The 21,087-nt window shown below is 42.7% G+C and overlaps 3 protein-coding genes across 4 annotated transcripts; all 3 read left to right on the top strand.

Moving 5' to 3' along the window:
* Nucleotides 1–1,282: 1,282 nt before the first annotated feature.
* Nucleotides 1,283–14,160, top strand: sncb (synuclein, beta). Of its 2 annotated transcripts, none has more exons than XM_076738488.1 (6): nt 1,283–1,964; nt 3,014–3,147; nt 7,498–7,527; nt 7,802–7,887; nt 11,703–11,789; nt 13,341–14,160. In XM_076738488.1, the coding sequence occupies exons 2-6, from the start codon at nt 3,027–3,029 to the stop codon at nt 13,368–13,370; spliced, it is 354 nt and encodes a 117-aa protein (XP_076594603.1). In that variant the 5' UTR covers nt 1,283–1,964; nt 3,014–3,026; the 3' UTR covers nt 13,371–14,160. The 2 variants fall into 2 exon arrangements, with proteins under 2 accessions (XP_076594603.1, XP_076594604.1); XM_076738489.1 differs by having other exon boundaries at nt 1,807–1,964; nt 3,017–3,147.
* A 137-nt stretch (nt 14,161–14,297) lies between these two features.
* On the top strand, nt 14,298–15,746 carry adirf (adipogenesis regulatory factor). Its single transcript, XM_076738490.1, has 3 exons — nt 14,298–14,621; nt 14,864–14,926; nt 15,374–15,746. Exons 1-3 carry the CDS (start codon nt 14,543–14,545, stop codon nt 15,475–15,477), a joined length of 246 nt encoding a protein of 81 aa, XP_076594605.1. The 5' UTR covers nt 14,298–14,542; the 3' UTR covers nt 15,478–15,746.
* Nucleotides 15,747–16,744: 998 nt separating this feature from the next.
* Nucleotides 16,745–21,073, top strand: gprin1 (G protein regulated inducer of neurite outgrowth 1). Its single transcript, XM_076738487.1, has 2 exons — nt 16,745–17,127; nt 17,620–21,073. Exon 2 carries the CDS (start codon nt 17,650–17,652, stop codon nt 19,822–19,824), a length of 2,175 nt encoding a protein of 724 aa, XP_076594602.1. The 5' UTR covers nt 16,745–17,127; nt 17,620–17,649; the 3' UTR covers nt 19,825–21,073.
* Nucleotides 21,074–21,087: the final 14 nt, after the last annotated feature.

Below are 21,087 nucleotides of genomic sequence, written 5' to 3'. Positions count from 1 at the left end.
ACTGAATGTAAAGTTTTCTTGCAGTGTGTTGATGGAGGACGTTGGAGACCCCTCTCATCTTGCACCCTGTCCTGCAGGCCTGTGTAATGTTGGCTGAAGCAGTTCAGCACCATGGACAGAGACACACCTCAGTTCAGAACCCTGGACAGCGCCTGACTGGGACTGCAGCATGGAGCTTATTTCTTACTGTTCAGAGCAGTGATAAGATGAATCTGTTAGCTCACATATCAGACCATGTGGCAGTGGAATTGATGGGAGGATGAATAATAAGGCCATGGTGTTTGTTTACAGTGTGTTGCCCTACAAAGCCAAAGAGAAAAAAAACATTTAAACTCTATTTCCTGCCCTGATGAAACAAATGTTGAGGTGAATGTTGTACTTTAGGTTTGTACAGCAGCTTATTCTTTCTTCTTTTTTTTTTTCTTCATATGGTGGTCATACACCCTTGCAGGACATGTCACATAATAGCCAGCTCCATGCCGATCTGAAGCAACACAGCCTGTCGACTCATGCTCGCCTAGAGCAGATGAGACAGAACAGGACAGTTCAAGGAGATGGAGCTATCTGGGGTTTCCTCAAACTGGAGGGGGTGTAGAGGAAGCAGGAAGATTTCGCAATCATTCGCCCACTACAACGAGGATGGCGTCACTACATTGCGCGTACGTCAGACAGGGGGTAAAAGGGGAGGGGGTGGTAGTTAACCCTTCCCTGAAGCTGTTAATCAGCTCAGGGAAACATGGGGAACATGTGGAAAGTCCAGCGACGGCGGTGTTAGCACTTCAGTGTGTGGACTCTCGCCTTCCCTGTCTCTAATTGGCCCTGTAGAAACAGCATGACCTGATGGAATGTTCGATATTCCACCCGAGGGAAATCGTGATTCAATCTGAGGTCATCCTCTGCTCTGATTGGCTGAGGCACGTTCGATGCAGTCAGCACATCGTAAACTCACGAGCTCGTGACCGCACAGCGTTGAATTTCAGTTACGTAAATACGCAAAGCTCACGGCGTGGAAAAAAATGGATCTATTAACAAGAACTCGTCTCGTATTATTGACTTATTTAAAGTTATTAAAATAATTATATCAATTGATTTTTTTTTCTTTCAAAGCATCAATGAGCATCCCTAGCTGGTCCCCCCCAAAAAAGGAAAGCGAAAGAAATCAATAATATAAAAAGAAAATCAATATATGCCGTAGCCTTAATGCTTAATGCGGAATCAACCCACCCCTATCCCTTACACAAAATGGTATCACCCTCAGATCGCGCTCCTATTACAGTTCCACGCATTTGGCACACCACACAGGAGAGAGATGAATGGTTCTGAAGGTCTTCCACCTCGTGAAAGTCTTTAGTCTGCTCTGTAAGACAACACTTAATGAGCTAATTGGCTAATTAGGGGCAGGTGAAAAAAATAAACTAAACGGCATTACCCTGAAGACAGTAGTCCCATATCTTTATGAAAGCCGATGAAACTTGTCCCAGTTTTCAGTAGAATATGGGGTGGAAAAATCCATGAGAGCCCATCAGTCAAACCGGCTTAAAAAAAAGTTAGTTCTAGCATGATTTGGTTTATTAAATGTTTGCAAATGGAAGAAAATAATTGCACACAAACTGCCTAACAAAAGGAGTCAATTTTATAGTGGTAGAAAAGGGACACGAGGAGGGGGTTCAGCTCATTTTCCGTGCTGTACCAGATGACATCTGGGGGTGATCAATAAGTGGAGGGAGCCAGTGATGGTGGAGAGAGAGAGAGAGAGAGAGAGAGAGAGAGAGGAGGGGTGGGGGGGCGGAGGGGGACATGATAGTCTCAGCCGCACTGTGAAGGGGGCCGTCCCTGTTGGTGGAGATCAGCCCGAGGAAGGCCCACCTAGTGATCGTTTGAAAATATCTCCCATTTAGACGATAGTTTGTCTCGACTGTGCGACTCAGTCATAAGGGGACACGTTGACGTCTATTTGTAAATAGGTAAGGAGTCTTTTTTTTCTTGCATTCCTTTATTGTTGTTATTTTATATTATTTTATTTCATTTTATTTTATTTTATTTAGCATATAGAGGTCACCACCGTTTGAGGACCAAGCATGTGAGCGTCGTCATTGGAAGGCACTGGCTTGCACCGTGACTACAATTAATTAAAGCTTTTAAACGTCTTTACTTTTAAATGTCATACAGAAATGCTGTTGCTCACCATATCAAATTATTATCAGTTTGTGTCTTTAAGATAATGCAAAGGCGGAGAGATTGAGACAGGCACGGATGCAAGCGTGAGAAATGGTCGACATCGTAAATGCAGTTTAATTGATGGGTTGACCTGCAGCATCCAGGATGGGACTGTGGGGGATTGGTGTCTGATGTAGGAATATAAGTCGAGCTGTTAGCCCGCAGCCTGTCTGTTTTATTCAAATGTTTCCCAGCGCGTGATCCGACCAACTCAGATTACATCCACATGATTCCACGTTCAAACCGCGATGTGTTCAGATATCAGTGTGGATCGTGCCTCCCTTCCCCCAGCAACGTTGTGAAGCTCTTGCAACATGCCACCTTCTAGTATAATATGCTGTGCAGTCCGTGAAGAAGGCCTGCGCCTTTATCCCATGCGCAGGCAGTCCTGTCATCTCGCTGCCACTGAGAGTAGCATTACAGCGAGCAATAATTAATGAGCGCCTCCACAATTAACCATTTCATTGAAATCTTTGTGCCTTTGAATATTTCATGCTTTGACGAGGCTGTGAAAAGGGGCTTTGAATGCATGAGTGAACAGAGGGTTTTTACTACAGCCTGATGGCTGCAGCTGTCAGCATCTACCACAGGAGGCGGTGCCGCCTTCTTTTACCATAATGTATGGTCCTCTAATACACTCAGATCCATAGAGGTTTGTGGAAATCCATGGAAGCATAATAACTACAGCTGCTTTTTTAAATAATATGTGATATGTCATGTCATTTGTGCATACCAATAAGATCAAATTCGTGACACTGACAGTGACTGACAGCAGTGATGGTCCATCTCTCCACAGCAGCTCGGCCAAGATGGATGTGTTTATGAAGGGTTTGTCTAAAGCGAAAGAGGGGATGGCTGTGGCCGCAGAGAAGACCAAGGAAGGAGTTGCGGTGGCGGCGGAAAAGACTAAAGAAGGAGTTATGTTTGTAGGTAAGATGATCACAAATGTTTGTCTGCGGGTTATTTTACATGCAAATCATACACAGGCCCATTGAGACTGCTAATGCTGCTGCTATATGCAGGAGCAGCAACAAATCAGCAGGGAGAATATTTTATGATGTGGGTCATGCAGCATTCCCATATGACCTGGAACAAATGGTTAAATTATACAATAACTTCCCTTATAAGCACCATAGACAGCAGATTCTTGCTTTGTTTATACGTGAAAGAATCAGCAGGCTGTATGTACTGCTCGGTTTTCCACCTCTTTGTTCTCCCATTATAATACAGTTAGATGACAATATGACACCCTCGTGGTTTCTTCTTACAAGTGTAGTTAATTTATTGGACTGAATGTGTGATGTAAGTTGAAATGACTGATATTTTAAAGTGTACACCATGAAAGGTACTGAATGAATGCACACCCTCGCTGAATTCAGGGTAGTTTATTACAGCAGCGGTCATTCAGTAAATCAGTCAGCCAGACTGTTGCTCAATATCTTTGTTTTACTTATGCACGCTGATGCAGTATTTAAATAATCAGCTATTTTACCCTTTGTGTCAAACGAACATCCAGTATTTAGTCCTATAAATATCAGTAGTTTTTAAAAGGACACACTGGGATAAGGAGCTCTTTGATGAACATGATGTGATATGAAGCTCTGAATGTCCTTCTGCCCTCTCGCCTGACTTGACTGGGCCACAGGCAGGAGATGGGAACAGGGGTGGGGGTGGGGCAGCAGGACGGTGGGAGCAGCTCTTGCCACATGTCTGTGCATTGGACGGCAGCAGATTGTAAAACAGTCTCAGCCCGCGGTCACCTCCTGGAGACAAACAGTCTAAAGGCTTTTGTCCTTTACAGTGCAGCTTCATTTGTAATGGATGCCAGTAGAGATATCTGCACAGACTAGTGCCTCTGTCTCATGATTTTAAAGTGCAGTTGTCATGTATGTGCCTTCCATTATCGGCTCAGTCTGTTTTACTTGCTTTAGATCGTTATTTGAATAAACACCTGTGACATAGAGGCAGATGGACACCTGCAAAAGGTTAGCTAGCAGCTGGGCAAAGGTGCAATACAAAGTGACACTGTGTCAGTCTCTTTGATCGTCTTGTGTTCAAAATGAAACATTAGAAAAGACCAACTGTCATCGTATTCCAGTTTTAAGCTTCACTTGTGAAGGCAGTGATATGAATAATTTAATTATTACATATATAATTATGTTGCTGGGCAGTAATTCAGGGTTATTCTTTAATGATATCAAATCAGTATGAAATAATGTACTTTTAACGCCATGATAACCAAAGCTAACCAGTTCAAATGCCATAGAAATAAATACCAATACAAAATAAAACACAATGATATCGACCATGTTTCAAAGAACCTAATCTGAGTCTAAGGCTGCAACTGCTGATTATTTTCCTTCGTGATTAAACTAAATATTATTTTCTTGATTATCCAGTGAATCATTTCATCTGTAAAATGGCAGAAAATAATGAAAAACGCTGATCACAAATTTCCTCCGAGTCCACGATGTCATTCTCAGACAGCTTGTTTGCTGCTTGTCAACAGTCCAAAACCCAAAGATTTACAGCACACAGTTACATAAGATAAAGAAATGCAGAAAATTCTCACTGTTCAGAGGCTGGAAGAAGGTTATATTTGGTATTTTTGCTTGAAAAACGTCACGTACAACCCAAAGTATAATGAACATTGCTTCTTTTATTATATTTGATGGGATTTCCTATATTTCACCAAGTGTTTATCTATACTGACAACCATCCTCATGTTGTTTGTGATGAATAATTTCTTCCATATTGGCCAGCTCTGCTTGTTAGTCCACAGTTGGTCTGTTAGGGATGAAAGGGGGAGGGCTACATGACTCAAGGGGCTCAGAGCTGGACACAGGCCGTGGAACCTGCCAGCCATTACAGATATTTATTTTGTCAGTTGTTGAGCTGTTGTCAGAGGGCCTAAATTTCCAGTGACACCCCTGCTGGTACATCTACAGTCACCAGCTCGGACCACTGAACCGGTGACAGTATGTTTTGGGTGCATGCAAGAGATGCTGGGTTTTCCAGGAGAAGCTGTCAGATAAGTCTGCATTTATATGGAATCCAATTACCCTACATATTTAGCACCGTGTCACTGCCTTCATCACCGGAGCCAAACAAGTCAGGCTGCAATCAAAACACGTGCAGACTCCTTTTCCGATGTCTCGCCTTGCCTTTTGCAGGCAAAGGAGCAATTCTGTGGCGACTCTGTGCTTCTGCGTGCTGCTTGTTGAACATGGTGGTGCCCTAGAAAGCTGCATATGATTTGCTTGAAGGCCCCTCTTGGAGGAGGGGTAAGAGTGATCTGATAGGTCTGTGGCCCACCTTTTGACAGCTGCTGCTGCAGACCGCCCACCCAGCTGAGCTGAGCAGTCAGCCTGAGTAAGGAAAGAAGGAGAGGCGGAAATGAGAAAACCCTGCTGTCCTAGATGCCATTTAATGTCACAGCTAATTCACTCATCTCATTCATAGAGCATCTATGTACCCGATGATAGGGTGGGGTATTTATACAGTGCTACTTTAAAAGCAGCTTTGTAACTTTTGTTAACCCTTGCAGTCACACTATAACAGTCTCAGTATTTATTGTATCAGCCTCTTTCTGCTGTGTGTGTTACGCAATTATCGCTGTTAACAACCATGGCGACAGTCTGACACTGCATTATGAAATAATATGCTATGATGCTAATATATATTAGCAAATCATTATCAGATCACAATAATCTAAAATATTCATGGGAGTTTAGATATCAAATGATCTTTATATTGTGCATCTTTTTGTCCTCAAACATTGATACCACCGCAAGTAGAACAAAGAAGTCGCTAGCTTGGAAAAGAGCCACATCCAAATAGACTCAGTCTGGTATTTTTCAGCTATTTATAACCACTAAGGTGACTTAAACACACAATATGTAACATTTCCGCCTTAAAATGTCTAAAATTGACTAGAGCTGTGTTATATATCTTGTTGAGTTGCCTACTTACATAATCCCAAATGTTTCCAACAGTGTTCAAACCCAGAGAAATCTGTAAGTTTATTCAAGGCAACAGCTTCATTTGGTCACCTGTCAGTGGAAACAGGGGAAACACAAGATGAAGAGTCAGAGTGAGGAAAGAAGCCAGAGAACGTGACTGAACTTAACATCAGTGAAACTTTAATACATTAGCTCATCCGTGGACATTTCTGCCTGAGTCGCATCACATAGATATTCATCAGCAATGGTGGTGAAGACAACAACTCCCATGATCCCATGCTACTTCATGACATCATTAAAATCTTTTGTTGTCACTGTTTTGATTGAGAAGCCGTTAGCAAAAGAATTTGCATATATGCATTTAATTCCTTTTCCTTTTTTTATTGCAAGGTTTTTTCTTTATTTTACTTAATAAGCTGTAAACGCATTTCTCAAAAAATGATCATTGAATCAATTTTTATGCTTTTATTTTGTTTCCTTGGAAGCAAAATTCTAACATTTGTTTTTTCTGGAGAACAACAAGCTTTAAAGTCTTTTGCAGTTATTGATATTTCTAAATGTTACCCACAGCCATCATCCATTTGTGTTAGTGTAGTTGCAGTGCAGTAGCTGCGCTTCCTTAAATGGATGCATCTTCTTAGATGTATGTTGCTTTGAGGCTCGCCTCCCTTTGTAGGGACGGTACTGTACTTCATCATCATTTCATCTCTTCTTCGACTTTTAAAGGCCCTCGGGGACGAATAAGGCACGTGACTGCTGTACAGTTGAGAGGATGACAAGGCTCAAGTGGTCAGGACCAGTGGGCACACAGTAGATTGCCAAAATAGCTCAGTGGTGTACAGTGCAGATGGATGAAATCTGCCAAAGGACGTAGGGCAAAGGTCATCTGCCAAAGACAAACTGGTATCGCATTACATATATGAAAATTATTGATTGGTTGAGACTGAACAAAGTTGATCATGTTTGTTACATTTCACAGTTTATCATGCTGTTTATCGTGCTGTATCTTTAAATAAAGACAGCCATCAGTCAGTCATGTCAGGCTACTGTTACAATAGTGTTTCATGATTTATGCTGTCAGATAGAAAACATTTGACCTGATCATTGTGGTAAAAGTCACTCAGAAATGGTCCATTTTAACAAAATATAAGGCAGCCTAAAATTCCCTCTGAATGAATGGCAGCAGTGATTCAGTGTTATAGTTTCAGGCAAGTGTAAAGTTCTCGCATCTACACACACACGAAAGAAATTCATCTTGACACGGAAAACTGAATCACAAAAACACCTTTTCTAACAAATTTCTTTTTTGTTAATTCAGGTAACAAGGCCAAAGACAGCGTGGGTACAGGTGAGTCCAACCTGAACATCATCACAGTAGCAGCATGAAGCTTTGTTTCATTACAATGACACTCACTCCTGACTGGAAAGTGGTACATTCATTATGGTGAATGGAGAGTGTTTCTCTGAGTGTCCATTATCTCCACTAATCAATTGAGAAACAAAACATCATGTGCAGGCTTTTAATCTGCCGGCTGAATCTTCAGGGATAATGTTACGTGTGTGTGTGTGTGTGTGTGTGTGTGTGTGTGTGTGTGTGTGTGTGTGTGTGTTTGTGTCTGTAGTGGCTGAGAAGACCACCGGAGCCGTTGGGAACATCGTTGCAGCCACTGGCCTGGTGAAAAAGGACGAGTTCCCAGCTGACATGAACGTACGTATGCCATTACAGTCACCATCAGCTCCCTACAAGCACACAGTGAAGAGTAACACACCGGTTCAGTGTCTGCAGTCTGTTCATGTACACCTATAGGAAACCAGTCAACCCTTAACTGTGAAATCTCATCAGAGGTGATTGACTCCAAAATGCTGGATCCTACATTTTCCATCATGCATGACATCATCAGGGTTATTTTTTCAGACTCCCTCCAGAGCCACATAAGATACTACTGTTTTCACCAGCTCTCCTCGTGACAAGTTAGTGAAACAAAGTTTGCAGAGTGCCCTTTTAATGGCATGAAATGACTACAAAAGCTGCCTTGTGTACGCATGGTAACAATACAACATGGGATTGTTGTTCTTCATTGAGCCTATTTGTGCCCGAGAACATGTGAAAGAAAGAAAGAAACCTCAGTTTCAGATCCAAGGCTCACTTACAGTTGGCAACTTGCTCTAAGTTGTGTTCATTAAAGTCTGGACAGGATTGTAGCCGAGCCAGATTTTTACAGCGGGAGTAAACACGGACTGATGAATCTGCATGTCACTCTGAGCCAGAGTTACTGGTCTGCATTTCATCTGTCTTACTCACTAACTGTACTTAAATTTCTCCCACCAGAGGAAAAATTAGCTTTTTTTTTTTGAGAAAAAGCAGATAAGTATACCTGTGTCTTTGAGTTAAACATGTCTCTCAACTCTGCAAAATGGAGCTTGTTAAACTCCTGACTGACAGCATTTCTGCAGTTAAAGTGGGGAAAAAAATGCACTTTCACAGAGGAATTGTTTTCCGCTGGTTTTATTGGAGGAAGCTTGAGGGTTTCCAAGGGTAGACAGTGGCTCTGCACACTCAGTCTGTAGCAGCTTCAGTTCACAGCCTGTTTCACTGTTCGATCTCTGTGGGACTATCAGCTCTCCTCAACACACAGCTGTTCTATTCTTGTCCCCTGAACCCCTGAAGACCTCTGCTAATGTCACCGCTCTATGTCTCCACTCACATCAGGTTATCCACACTGTGATGATGAGCTTCTTTGAGATGGGAGGAGAGAGGTGGAATGTATTTGACTTTCCACGGACATAGAACATGGAAAAATCAAAGAGCCAAGCTATAAAATAAGATTTGAGTGCTGCACGTTTTATTCACAGGCTGTTTGTCGCTGTCAGCATGTTGACATTTCGTCTATCTCAGTGAGACTGTCAGTGAAACAGGGAGGTCCCGGTGCTGTCCTAAGCCTTCATCCCTCAGACTTGGACCCTCTCCACTGACTCACTAATCTAGTAAATCTGACAGCCTGCTCTAATAGGCTTCTCGAAGGCACTATCTGAGTGCTAAAACTACTCATTTCAACACCCTGACAACAGGCTGTTAAACTGTTGACATTGTTATGACATGTGCAGCACTATGTTTTGTTCAGTTCCAGCTTGTGCTGGGCTGCACGTCCGCTGTGTTTAACAAAATCTAAAATATTTTAGCTAGAATACTTTCTTCTCAACTTCTCAACTGAAGAATATGTTTTTTCTTCTTGTTCCTGCAGTTGAATGTTTGAGCTTCACTGAGCAGAATGATGTCCGTGCAGACTTTGACAATAGAAGGCTGTTTTTACATTCGTCTGCTCAAAGTGGGAAGTTTCTCTGTGCTCATTGAAAACCCATTTTTAAAGAGGCGGGGCTACGAGCATCATTTGTGACATCACAAATAGTTTTGGTGCCAATCCTGGTCCAATATTCAACTCACACAAGTATGATGTGGAAACATGAAGCCTCCAGTGTAGGAGAGTAGTAGGAGGCTTCTCGTGTGAATCAGTCAAACGTTTGAAATGACATGTGTTTGCATAATCATTGATTCTGACTTTTTTTTAATGAGGGAGAAAAAGTAGATGTCATTTTAAGGATTTTAACAAGATAATACAGCCCTTTTTTGAAAACCATATCAGAAACACATTATTAGTCAAAGTGCAGTGCTTCATAAACATCTTGAAACCTGTCTGGAGGGGTCTTTAAAAAACTGTTATTTAACATAATCTGTTTAAAACGCTGGTGCTACGTGGCCTGAACATGAGGTTTCTCTTGTGCTTGAGTCTCGACTGAATTCAAATGCGTGACGAATGAGACACAAAACGTATCTTCCTCTTGTGTTATAATCACATAAACAGCCTTTTTCATATTCACTTTTTCTCAGGCAATGATCTGCCTGATTAGGCGTGTCTCTGTGGTGCTTTCCCTTTGTACAGCCTGTAAGGCCGTGCTAATCATGTTGGTGGGCTTAAAGCAATAACACCAGGTTGATACAGTAGACAGGATTATGGTCTGTTCTCTGACCTAATTGACTTGATTAGTGCTGGGTTTAAAAATAAATGTGTGGTGACCCACTAGCTTTGTTTCCAGGGCTCATAGTAGCAGGTGCAGCAATGATGGAGCACTGTCCTGTGCTTCAGGAAGCGCTCAGAAGGAGACACAGTGGTTAAGGCTCACAGTGTCACTATGTCAACTTATTGGATTTTCAGTGTTAACTAAAATATAAGACTGGCAATTTTCTATATATCATTGAGACCCACAAACAGACCAAAACCAGTGAATCAGTCCTACTAACAAGCTTTTTATCCAAAGCCTGGGAGTTTTTGTTTGTATGTGCCTCCACTGTTGTGCAGAAAATGGTTAAAAACATGTCATTGAGTCACATTTTTGTCTTTCTTGGCAGGTTCCTTTATTGCAATTAACACAGGCAACTATAGTTTACTTTAAATGAACCCACAAGCTCCGCCCTGCTGCTGTAAATACTCTGTAGAATACCAAATGTGTATTGGTTTGCGGCTGAAAGTAGACATTTTGAAAGATTCATGTCTTTAGATGAAACCGTTGTGCTTTGGGCCGAGTGCTACACACTGGAGGGGTGGAGAGAAGGACTGAGGGACAGACTAATGCATTGTTGGTTTTGGTTTTTGTAGCCCTAGTTGTCGCCTCTTATCTGTTACCGTTACACTGGAGTCACAGAGCTAAGCATCCAGTTCTCAGAACAATAAAGACCCAGAGGACGAGGTTAAGATTCGACAGCCGTGCAGCCGCCCTGTGAGGCTGTACTCAGCTGTGTGTGTTTGTGGTAAATGTCAACATCATGTGCATGCTATCATGCTCACAGTGAGAATGCTAACTTATGTTAAATGGGGGTACGACATGTTAGTTTAGCGAGGTAGCACTAAACACAGACTACAGCTCAGGCTATAGTATAACACTGGACAAATTAAAAGTTTGACCTGATGATGCTGCTGTATGAAAAGCTATTACAATTCATCCTGTGGGGACTCTTAATGTCTGTACCACATTTCATGGCAATGCATCCAGTAGTGGGTGAATGAATATTCTGTCCTCTTGCATGATAAGAAAGATTTTTTTGTGTGTTTCATAATCCAAACTAAGATGGTGGCTGGAAAAGACAGATGTCTTCACTCAAATTTCAAGATTTCCATCACATATATTTTTGTATATTTATCTTACCTTCTATTATTTTATATTTTCATGCAAAAAAGCATTCATATTTTTCTTGTGTTGTGCAAAAAAATCAAGGATTAGCAACTAGCATCGTAACTGGAGAAGCAGAAACAGGAAGAATGTTAAAAATCTTTCTTATTGCGCAACAGACAAATGTTTTGAGAGTCTTAAGGGATTCTGGAAAAACCTTCAGAACAGAGGTTCACGCGTTAAGCACTGTTAAACCATCTCAGCTATCTATTTTTCTGAAAATCATACGTATTCCTATGTGTTTGTTACTGCAGATCTTTTCCTCATCTTTCTGTCTGTCTCCCCTCTCTGTCTCTGCAGCCTGAGGAGTATGGGCAGGAGGCCATGGAGGGCCAGGGAGAGGCAATGCTGGAGCCAGAAGGAGAGACATATGATGAGACCCAGCAGGTAATCAGCCTACACCACACAAAGGGCATACATGTGTCAGCATGTCTCTGTGATTTGATTACGAATAGCTTTTTCTATGTTTTGTGCAAAGCCTGTAAAAGAAAACTAAACTGTGAAGCTGCGGACTGCAGTCAGGGATGAGTCCATTCACTTACAGTAGATGGAGGCTCATCAGTATTCACCAGCTCTGCATGGTTACACTCTTTAGCTGTATTGCATTTCAATAGCACTCCACACTTGCCCTCCACTTCTGTCCCACACAAACACTACAGCTCATGCTGAGGTAATTCTCCTATTCTGCAAATGAAACAGAGGGCTTAACAAGCCAATTGCCACATAGTTGGTACAGTGAATATAGCACCACCTACCTACACTGAGCTGTGTGTGTGTGCGTGTGTGTGTGTGTGTGTGTGCGTGTGTGCGTGTGTGTTTGTGTGCGTGTGTGCGCGCGTGTGCGTAGTGGAAGGATGCTAGTCTGACACAGATGGTTATTTTTGGAATTTGGCTGTCAGGGGCGAGACAAAGTGTGCAGAACCTTTTACTTTGAAAGCAGAGTTTAAATAGGTGAGAGTAAATAAAAATATCACATAATGTCCACACCAGAATATAAAATGATTTAAAGTACTGCACCTGTTATGTCTTTAGAAACCTATCATATTCTCATGGAATATTGAAATATTCACAATCAGCTTCATTTTGAGGACATTTAATGTGAGATTTAACATGATCTCTAATAATGTTCAGTTTATTCAGTGCATTTGGTGGGATTTTCTTTACATTCCCGCTTAAGGCCTCCATCAGTGGATTATTGCAGTAATCAGTTAAAGGAGTTAAATGGAGATATTCCCTGAGATGCAAATGAAAAGTGAATTTCTCAGAGGCACCAGCTTGTATCATCCATGCCCTCCTCCATCTCTCTCTCCTACTCCTCTGCGTCTCTTTCCCCTCCCCCATCCCTTGCTACACCAGCGATGTGCGAGCTCTGTCTGAATGGGTGTGGTGATGACGCTCTCTGCCTCCATGCATTGTGGGTAATGTCAGGGTCTCCCTGCATTGCTGTAAATATGGAGTCTGAGTGCTGCACAGTGAACCGAGCCTTCTCAGAGAGGATTTGGAGATAAAAATCCATCTCATCCAGCCTTGCTCTCTTTGTGAATACGTCACATGGCCTAAGACTGTTGCACATTCCTGGAGGCTGTTTTTTTTTTTTTCCTTTTTTTTTTTTTGAAATTGATCGTGTGCGTGGAGGAGGCGTGTGCTGGGTTACAAGGATGCTGGGAATGTGCTCACGACACGTCCTTGACGCTGGTGTAGGCTTGTGCTGCCCTCTGCAGGCTGCAGAGAGACACTGACCCAGCAGAGGAGCTCACAGCTGTGACATCATTACCTTCAACACAGAGCCAACATGTGCACTCTGTCATACAAATTCTTCTGCTTTAAGTTGAATTTCATGCGGTGAACTTTTAGTCAAAGTCTTGAATTTAGCTCAGAGCTTCTCTATGCTGCAGATTTGACCTGCCCACCTCTTAAAGCTGCTTCTTCTCTTCCCAGGAGAGCCAGGACTACGAGCCAGAAGCGTAAAAGCATCAGTCCGAGTCACCATCCAACCAGCAGCACAATAATATTTCTAATAATAAAAAGGACAAATGCTGAAACTATTACAATTATACCCCCGTTGCAAAAAAAATCACAAAACAACAACAAAAAATCATTCCCACTGAAAAATGTTCTTCCTTCAAGACAAATCTTTTATTATTATATATTGTAAATGTCATGTTATTAATGTAATGTGTTGGGTGTAGGTATTTATTGAGATGTAGGATTTGTCCTCTCTGTCTCATTTCCTTGATTCCCTCCCAATGAAATGAGACTAGAGCCTGGGCTTGTGACTTTGTACTTGTGTGTATCTGTATTTAGAAACGTGCAATAGATGTTCATCATCTTCCAATGAGACATTGGGAGTGGAAAAAATAAAAATGTCCGGTTGCAAGCAGATACGGAAACAATAATATCCTCTTAAGTGTCGACAATGCCTGTTTGTTGGTTCTTTATTTTTGCATTTCTTTGGAAATTTCTTTGAACATTTTGAAGTAAGAGTTTTTTACATTGTATCTTTATAGTTGCTTGTGAAATCATTCCAGTAAATTATCTGTTAGAAATACAGAGTATACATGTTTGTGTGTGTGTGTGTGTGTGTGCGCGTGTTTGTGTGTACTGAAGATTTTAAAAAGTTAAAGTCAATATATTATGTCTTGAAATCATAATGGTTGTCATATCAAAATGTGCTTTAAATTGCAGGACTTGTCAATATAAAGGTTTATGTGTTAAGCCAGACATACATTCCTCTGTAAATAAAAAGTAAAAAAAGAAACCATTCGTTAGTGTTGTTTGATCGTGTTTAAAATCGCACATTAGACTTTAAACCTCGTGTAATTCTGATTTTTCTGCCTGTTGGTCTAAATGAGGATCTTTTATGCATCACTCTCACATGTTTCCTTTTTTGCTCACTCTTGTCTAGGGGTTTGATTAGGATGTGTAAAATCTGCTGAGCAGGCTCTGGCCCTTGGCAGGACGCTGCCATAGCTGGGATGCCAGTCTGATCGGGCCTCTTTGGGTGGGTTTTGTTTGGGTTAATCCAGCTGGAACGTGCAGGCTCGGTGGTGTCGGGCTCAAACAGAGGGTATTAAACAGCCGCTCGCACCGCTGTCAGCTCAGACGGATGTGTGGACGCTGCAGGGCCACGGACAGGAGCCATGGCCTCGTTCAAGAAGTCGTTTGAGAGCCTGAAAGGCACGAGCCACTCAGCTGCGAAAGGAGTCACAGACACTGCAGGTACAGAACGACAGCTGTAAGATAGCACAGGGGAAGAGAAAAGACTCGTCTTTTTTTCTTTCTTGATTAAAAAAGAACAACTTCATAGTCCAATAAAGCACTGCATTTTTATTTTTTTACACACATTTTACAGTAATGAGCACTATTTCTATGAGTTGAAGTCTTAAAAAGCAAAAGTGATAACTGCTGTAGTTTATTTCTCCTGAGGTCGGTGACTGTAAGTCCCTGTGATGTGTTTCCAGTGCAGGCAGCTCAAGAAGCTGTGCAGCAGGTGGCAGACTCCTCCAAAGAAACAGCCAATGCAGGTAAAGTGCAGACTCCTCTGTCTCTGAAGCGCCATGATGTGACTATAGAAATATTATGTGGGACAGGCAGGAGTTAGAGCACAGACTCAAGCTGTTAGAGGATAAAAAAAAACTTGGCTTCCGAATTAAATGTCTAATGGCCGATGAAAGATAAGCTCCTAAAATGACATGAAAAACGACACTGTCTAAGCCTCCGCTCATCGCTCGGAGCTGGAAACAGTGTGAGGAAGTGGACTTAAAGTGTTAATGGAATGACTATAAATCTTATTATTTGACTCACATATCACTGTGTCTGACCATGATAAATTTCATGTTTCTATACACTAAAAAATATACATTTAGACTCTTAAGTTCAGTCTTAATCAAACTCTTTCTTCAGCCTAATAGTGATGGCTTGTTGTTAATTTCCCAAATATTTCTCTTCTGCTTCACTCTGATTCCCTGAAGCTGCTCAAGAAGCCGGCAGACAGACTCAAGCAGCCATAGGGAAAGCTGCAGACAAGGCCACGGACACCATCAAGGAGTTTGGACAGAAACTGGAGACCAAATGATCCCCGAAAAATGAACAGTTCTAGCTGAAACACTGGAGCCAACTTGTCTGACCATCTTTTGACAAGCATTAATGTTGGGATGGAAGTATGTTGGCATCAGGAAAAAAAAAAAAAAAACCTGAAAAAAGATATATACAGTATATATCTCCACACAGCTAACATTCCAAAGGAAATCTTTACAAATTGTCTTTTTTTTTTCATATTCTCCTCTCACCCTTTTCCATTTGTGTCTTTATTATAGATTTCATTACATGTGACTATTTTGGGAAAATAAAAACAGATACCAACTTGTTTCTCAGCTTGGTAAAATGTGATATCCTGCCACACGCAGCCGAGCTAACGCTGTCAGCAGCCGTGGAGCGGTGCTGCGGAGCGCGCTCATCAGTGAATCACCACGGTCATTATTACCAACACATTGCTGAGAAGATGGCCTTTGGCAGGCTGATGGCTCCTGATGGGAATGCGATCAGAGCTGTCTACCTTGGCCCTCAGCGGCACACCTCCCTCCATCACACTACGCGGTTGCTAGGCAACAGATCTCTGCGGCAGCCGGGGATTGGTGGAGGCCTTTGAATTAATGGTGAGAATACTTCTGTCAGTACACAGTGTTCTGGCCAAGCTGCAGCCCGCCGCTACAGTAGAACCAGAAAAAGGGAAGAGTCTTAAAAATGAGGGAATTGTATAGAATTAATTTCCTCGGTCCTCCACAATTACTCGAGGCGAGCAGAATTTTTGAGGCTCCAGAGAATTCCGTGTGGAGAGGATGGAGGGAGGATGGTGTAAAAGTGTTTGTTTGTGTGGGAGGCAAAGCTCTGCGTCCTCCAGGCTCCTTCAGCTCATATCCCCAGCGCTCTTCCGTGCACTTTCATCTGCTGCAGCATGAACACTCACCCTTTACTAATATTTCACAAATTTCCTCCACAAAGCCTGAGTTTGCATTACTTTCCTGCTCCTGTAATGAGCTCGTGGTGACCCACCTCCACAAAACAAGTCCTGGTTTAGAGGAAGCGTCATTTATGAACTCTTCAGCCTGCCTTTTACTACGATTGCATATTGATTTCTGCACGCTGAGAGTGTTCAAACAAATGTGACCTTCACATACATGCACATTGCTGTCTTATTTAAAAGAAGTGCTGCATTATTAAGAAGAGAAATCTCACTTCTGCATGCTTCACCCTCCCTTCAGAAGCCCTCATCTTCTGTGGTGACATGAAAGCTTGTATCTCCAGTCTCTTCTAAAACTGATCTCCAGCAAAGCCAGTTCACCAATTCACAGATTTAATCTCTGTGCACACAGTCGGGATTGTGTTGCTATGAGAACCTGGAGTTAATTACTATGATGTACTGATGATTCGAGAGCTGAAAAGAGATTTTGTCATTACATTACCACACACTGCCAGAACCAGACCGTGGTTTCCAGGGAAACTAGAAATGTGAAGCTTTTCAATAGACACAGCCACAGCTTAAAGAGCGAGGGTTGCCTAAGATAGATTCTTCTAGAGACAAACCTGTAGCCGCTGCAATCACTATCAATCAACAGGGGAGGTATACGGACAGATGTGGGTCCCGATCAACGGTGAGATTTGTCATGTTTGACCCAAATTTTGGAGAGAGTTACAGAGAGACTTCAGTCTGACTTAGACTGCTGAGGTAAGTCTGCTCCTCGTGATTTCCCTCACTTTGTTTGCTTCTAATTGATTTCATACTTACAATTTGACGAGCGCTCTGGATTCCAGCGCGTGGCTTAAGTTTTATGTGATTATGGATTAAATAGGTAGAACTTGAATGTGAAGTATGTGGATATATTTTTAGCTTAGAAAGGTGCAATCTGAGATAGGCCTATAATTAAACCGTAAAAGGATTTTTAAAAAAGTCTAATATTTTAGAATGCAGTTTAATCATATGTTTAATAATAGGTTTATAAATATCCCACATTACAGTGTCTTATCACTCTAAATAAGCATGTAGATAATTTCCAATGATGTAACTTGGTTGCATGTCAGTGTTTGACACCGATGTCATATGGTGGAATATTTTTATCACAAAGCTTTTTTTTCCCTCCACTCTTGCTGGGGCTTGTTGTTATAGTTACTGATTACAAATTGCACAAGCAGTGTGTCAGTGCTGTGCTGTGCCCTGCAGGTATTCCACCACTTGTATGCAGAGACGAAAATGGGAAGTCTTAAGGATGAGATGAGAGGTCTCAGAGAGGACCATAAACCCTGCGAGAAGGCAGATGATGGAGAGCGTTCAGGCGACTCACAAGGCAGCGCTGTGCCCGAGGGACCTGAGATAAAGGTGAGTCAAGAGTCAACAAGTCAAGGGGACTACCAACTAAAGCCTCACATGCTTGCAAGCTACATTGAAGAGAGAGATGAGAATCCAGTGCCCAAAGATCAAGTGCTATCAGGAGAGGTTTGTGACAACACTGACTCTATTGGGGTTAAAGACTCTACACAGACTGTTGCCGTCCCTCTGATCCAACAGCCTGAAGCTGATAAAATACAAGCAGCTACACACAACGACACGACAGTCTCTAACAAGCTTCTGAGTGATGAAGAGGGAGATGGTGAAATTCAGGGGGACACAGTCAAGGATAAAATCATGAAACATGATGGAGAAAAAGAGACAGAAATTGAGAATGTTTTGGTTCCTGTACCAGCAACTCCAGGCCCCTTGGATCCATGTTCCCCAGCTCCTGCTGGCCAGCACCACATGCGCACACAGGTCAGCCTAGAGGTGGCGCAGTGCCACTCTGCAGCCACCAGCCCCATGACGCCTCCGGAGGGCAACCATTCCTTCTTCTTCCCGAGCTCTTTTGGGAAATCCGGAGCTGTGGGTGCCGACACTAAAGATGCTGGGCTGCAGGTGGGTCAGCAGGTGGAGTTCTGCTCTGTTGCCACGTCCCCCATGACCCCAAAGACTCCATCCACCACGGCATTCCCAGAACTTATCGGGAGAGAGACAGTGCAGAAGGAGGAGGAGGTGAAAAAGAGTGAGGGGCAGAGGCGGGTTGGGCAACAAGAGAGTTTCCCCGTGACAAGAAGTCCAGAGGTAACTGGAGCTTTGAAATTTACCACATCAAAGGAGCTGAGTGAGGACTTCAGCTCAAATGCATCCCCAGAGAGCTCGGCCAGCCGCACTGCTGCTGGGTCAACAGATTCACCAGGGACTCTGGAGGATAGTAATCAGCAATGTAAGCAGCAGAGGATGGGAAGTATGGATCAGGACATCACAATCTTGGTGACCCACTGTGACAACAACATGGAGGAAGAGGAAGAGTCATCTTTTCATCCCAGAGAGCCAGAGATGGTCAAAATAGATGAACATGAGGAGCTTGGAGAAAGCAACAGCGATGTAAAGAGGGAGGGTGGAAGGGAAAATATCTCCACAGAAACTGTTGCTCCTGGTCATGCACAGGACACCTCAAACACAAACCCGCCACAAAATAGAACCGCAGAGGCCTCTGTTTCTGCTCAAGACCATGCAAAATGTGACAAGTCAGAGGTCAAAGAAAACAACGGTGCACGCGAAGAGTCCAGAGACGTTTCCGCGACGAAGCCTCCTGTCCCTGAATCTCCTGCTCCCTTCGGCTGTCACAACATCCGCACACAGGTGAGCCTGGAGGTGGTGCAGTGTCAGTCTGTGGCTACCAGCCCCATGACCCCTCCTGAGGGGGACCACGCCTTCTGCTTCCCCAGCTCCTTCGGGAGGTGTGCAGCTGTGGGTGCAGAGACTAAAGACGCTGAGCTGCAGGTGGGTCAGCAGGTGGAGTTTCGCTCCGTCGCTACAGCACCTATGACCCCCAGAACGCCCACCACCACGACTTTTCCTGAGATCAGGAAGGAAGCCAGCATCGGGGAGAAGATAGTGGAGGAGGAAGAGGATATAAAGGAGCAGGTGGTGGAGGGCAAACAGGAAGTAGGTCAAGAGGAGGAGAAAGTAGAGAGGAAGATTGAAGCAGCTGAAGAGGACACAACAGACGCAAAAAACTGTAAGGAGAAAGGTGAGGAGCCGGTGCAGGAGGTGAGCTGGGATGAGAAGGGGATGACGTGGGAGGTGTACGGGGCCGTGGTGGAGGTGACAGTGCTGGGCTCAGCCATCCAGAAACACCTGGAGAAACAGGTGAAGAAGAAGCAGCCCTCCATGCCTCCCCCTCCTCCGCTCAACCCCTCAGCCATGCCTCTCTCTTCAGAGTCCACCCAGGGGGGTTCTGGTAAGGGCCGGGCAGGGAAGAGGGGAGAGCGGGATGGGGAGGTGAGTCGACGCAGGAGAAACCCCTTCCGTCTGATGATGAAGAACATGCAGCAGCCACACTGTTGCTCCAAAGCTCATACCACTGAGTGACATAAGAATGAAAGAGGACAGCTGGCTGGAGAAAAACACCCTGTGCTGGGAAATCACACATCTGATACACGGTTGTGATACAGGGCATTCACTGATTCACGTCAACATGACATTGTCTTCAAAGCGTGAGACATACGAGACAACAAAAGCACAAAAGCATTTAATATACAACTCCTATCATGGAGCATTGATCACTGAGAATCAGCCATACAAGATGGGCTTTTTGTTGTTTTCTTGTCTTTTTTTTTTTTCTAGGAGTTTCACGTTTGGAAAAATCAGGCTAATATATCAATGTCATCATGAGCTCTTCTCCTTCCACATGTTTCACCCAGACCGTTCAAATGTCCATGAGTCATTTTAAGTCCTGATGCTTTTTTTTAAATGCACCTCAGATAATATGAAGCCATGTTATTGCTTCTGATGGATGCTGAACACGACCTCGAGGTCGGCCAATACAACCAGGAGGTTATTTTGTTTCGAATGTATGGAAGTTAAAATTGGTGTGTAAGAGGAGTCCTTACTATGAGTGCAGGCTTTTCTATGTCTTATATTCTGCTTTTAGATTTGGCACAATGTTTTGACCTGTTTGTGTTGTGAAATGTAGAAAAATGTACTAATGACAAGCACAATCATGATCATTTGAGAAAAGTATTAATTCCTGATATGAGGGTATTTTAATCACCACTACTGTATTTTAACGCCATTACTAGTGATTCAATTGTAAATTATGTGATGAATATTATTTTAAATGTGTTTTAACTCAGCAGTTGTTACAGTGTCAGTGATGTTGGTGTGCATACATTAACTTCATAAAAGTGGGATCAAACCTTCATTTGCAGAAATTGATTTTATTCACAGATTGCACTTATAATACATTCATTTAGATGTCAGTAAAAGATGAAATAATCATTTTAGTCTGCTGTTTGTAGGAATTTATGCTGCATGAGGCTTTAGTTCAGCAAAACAATCAAAACGATTCAAAAACGATCTCAGACCCAAAGTAAACACTGACCAATTAAATATGCATAAGATCAAACCTGTTGACTGATGCACAGTCTTAAATATGGTTTTCATTCAAACATTGACATTATGCAATGTTTTTGTTGCAAGATTTTCTTTCCGGTACCATCAGCTGCAACAAAAAAAATGTGTGTTGGCATAAATTAATACGTTTATTTCAAAGGAAATCAGTTTTTAAGCCGTTGCTTTATATTTTAACAAAAATAAAGTGATTCACATGCGCAACAAACGGTTGTTCTATTT

The sequence above is a fragment of the Chaetodon auriga genome, chromosome 9 (assembly GCF_051107435.1).
Source record: "Chaetodon auriga isolate fChaAug3 chromosome 9, fChaAug3.hap1, whole genome shotgun sequence".
Taxonomy (NCBI): Eukaryota; Metazoa; Chordata; class Actinopteri; order Chaetodontiformes; family Chaetodontidae; genus Chaetodon; species Chaetodon auriga.
This window is presented reverse-complemented; position numbering and strand designations above follow the sequence as displayed.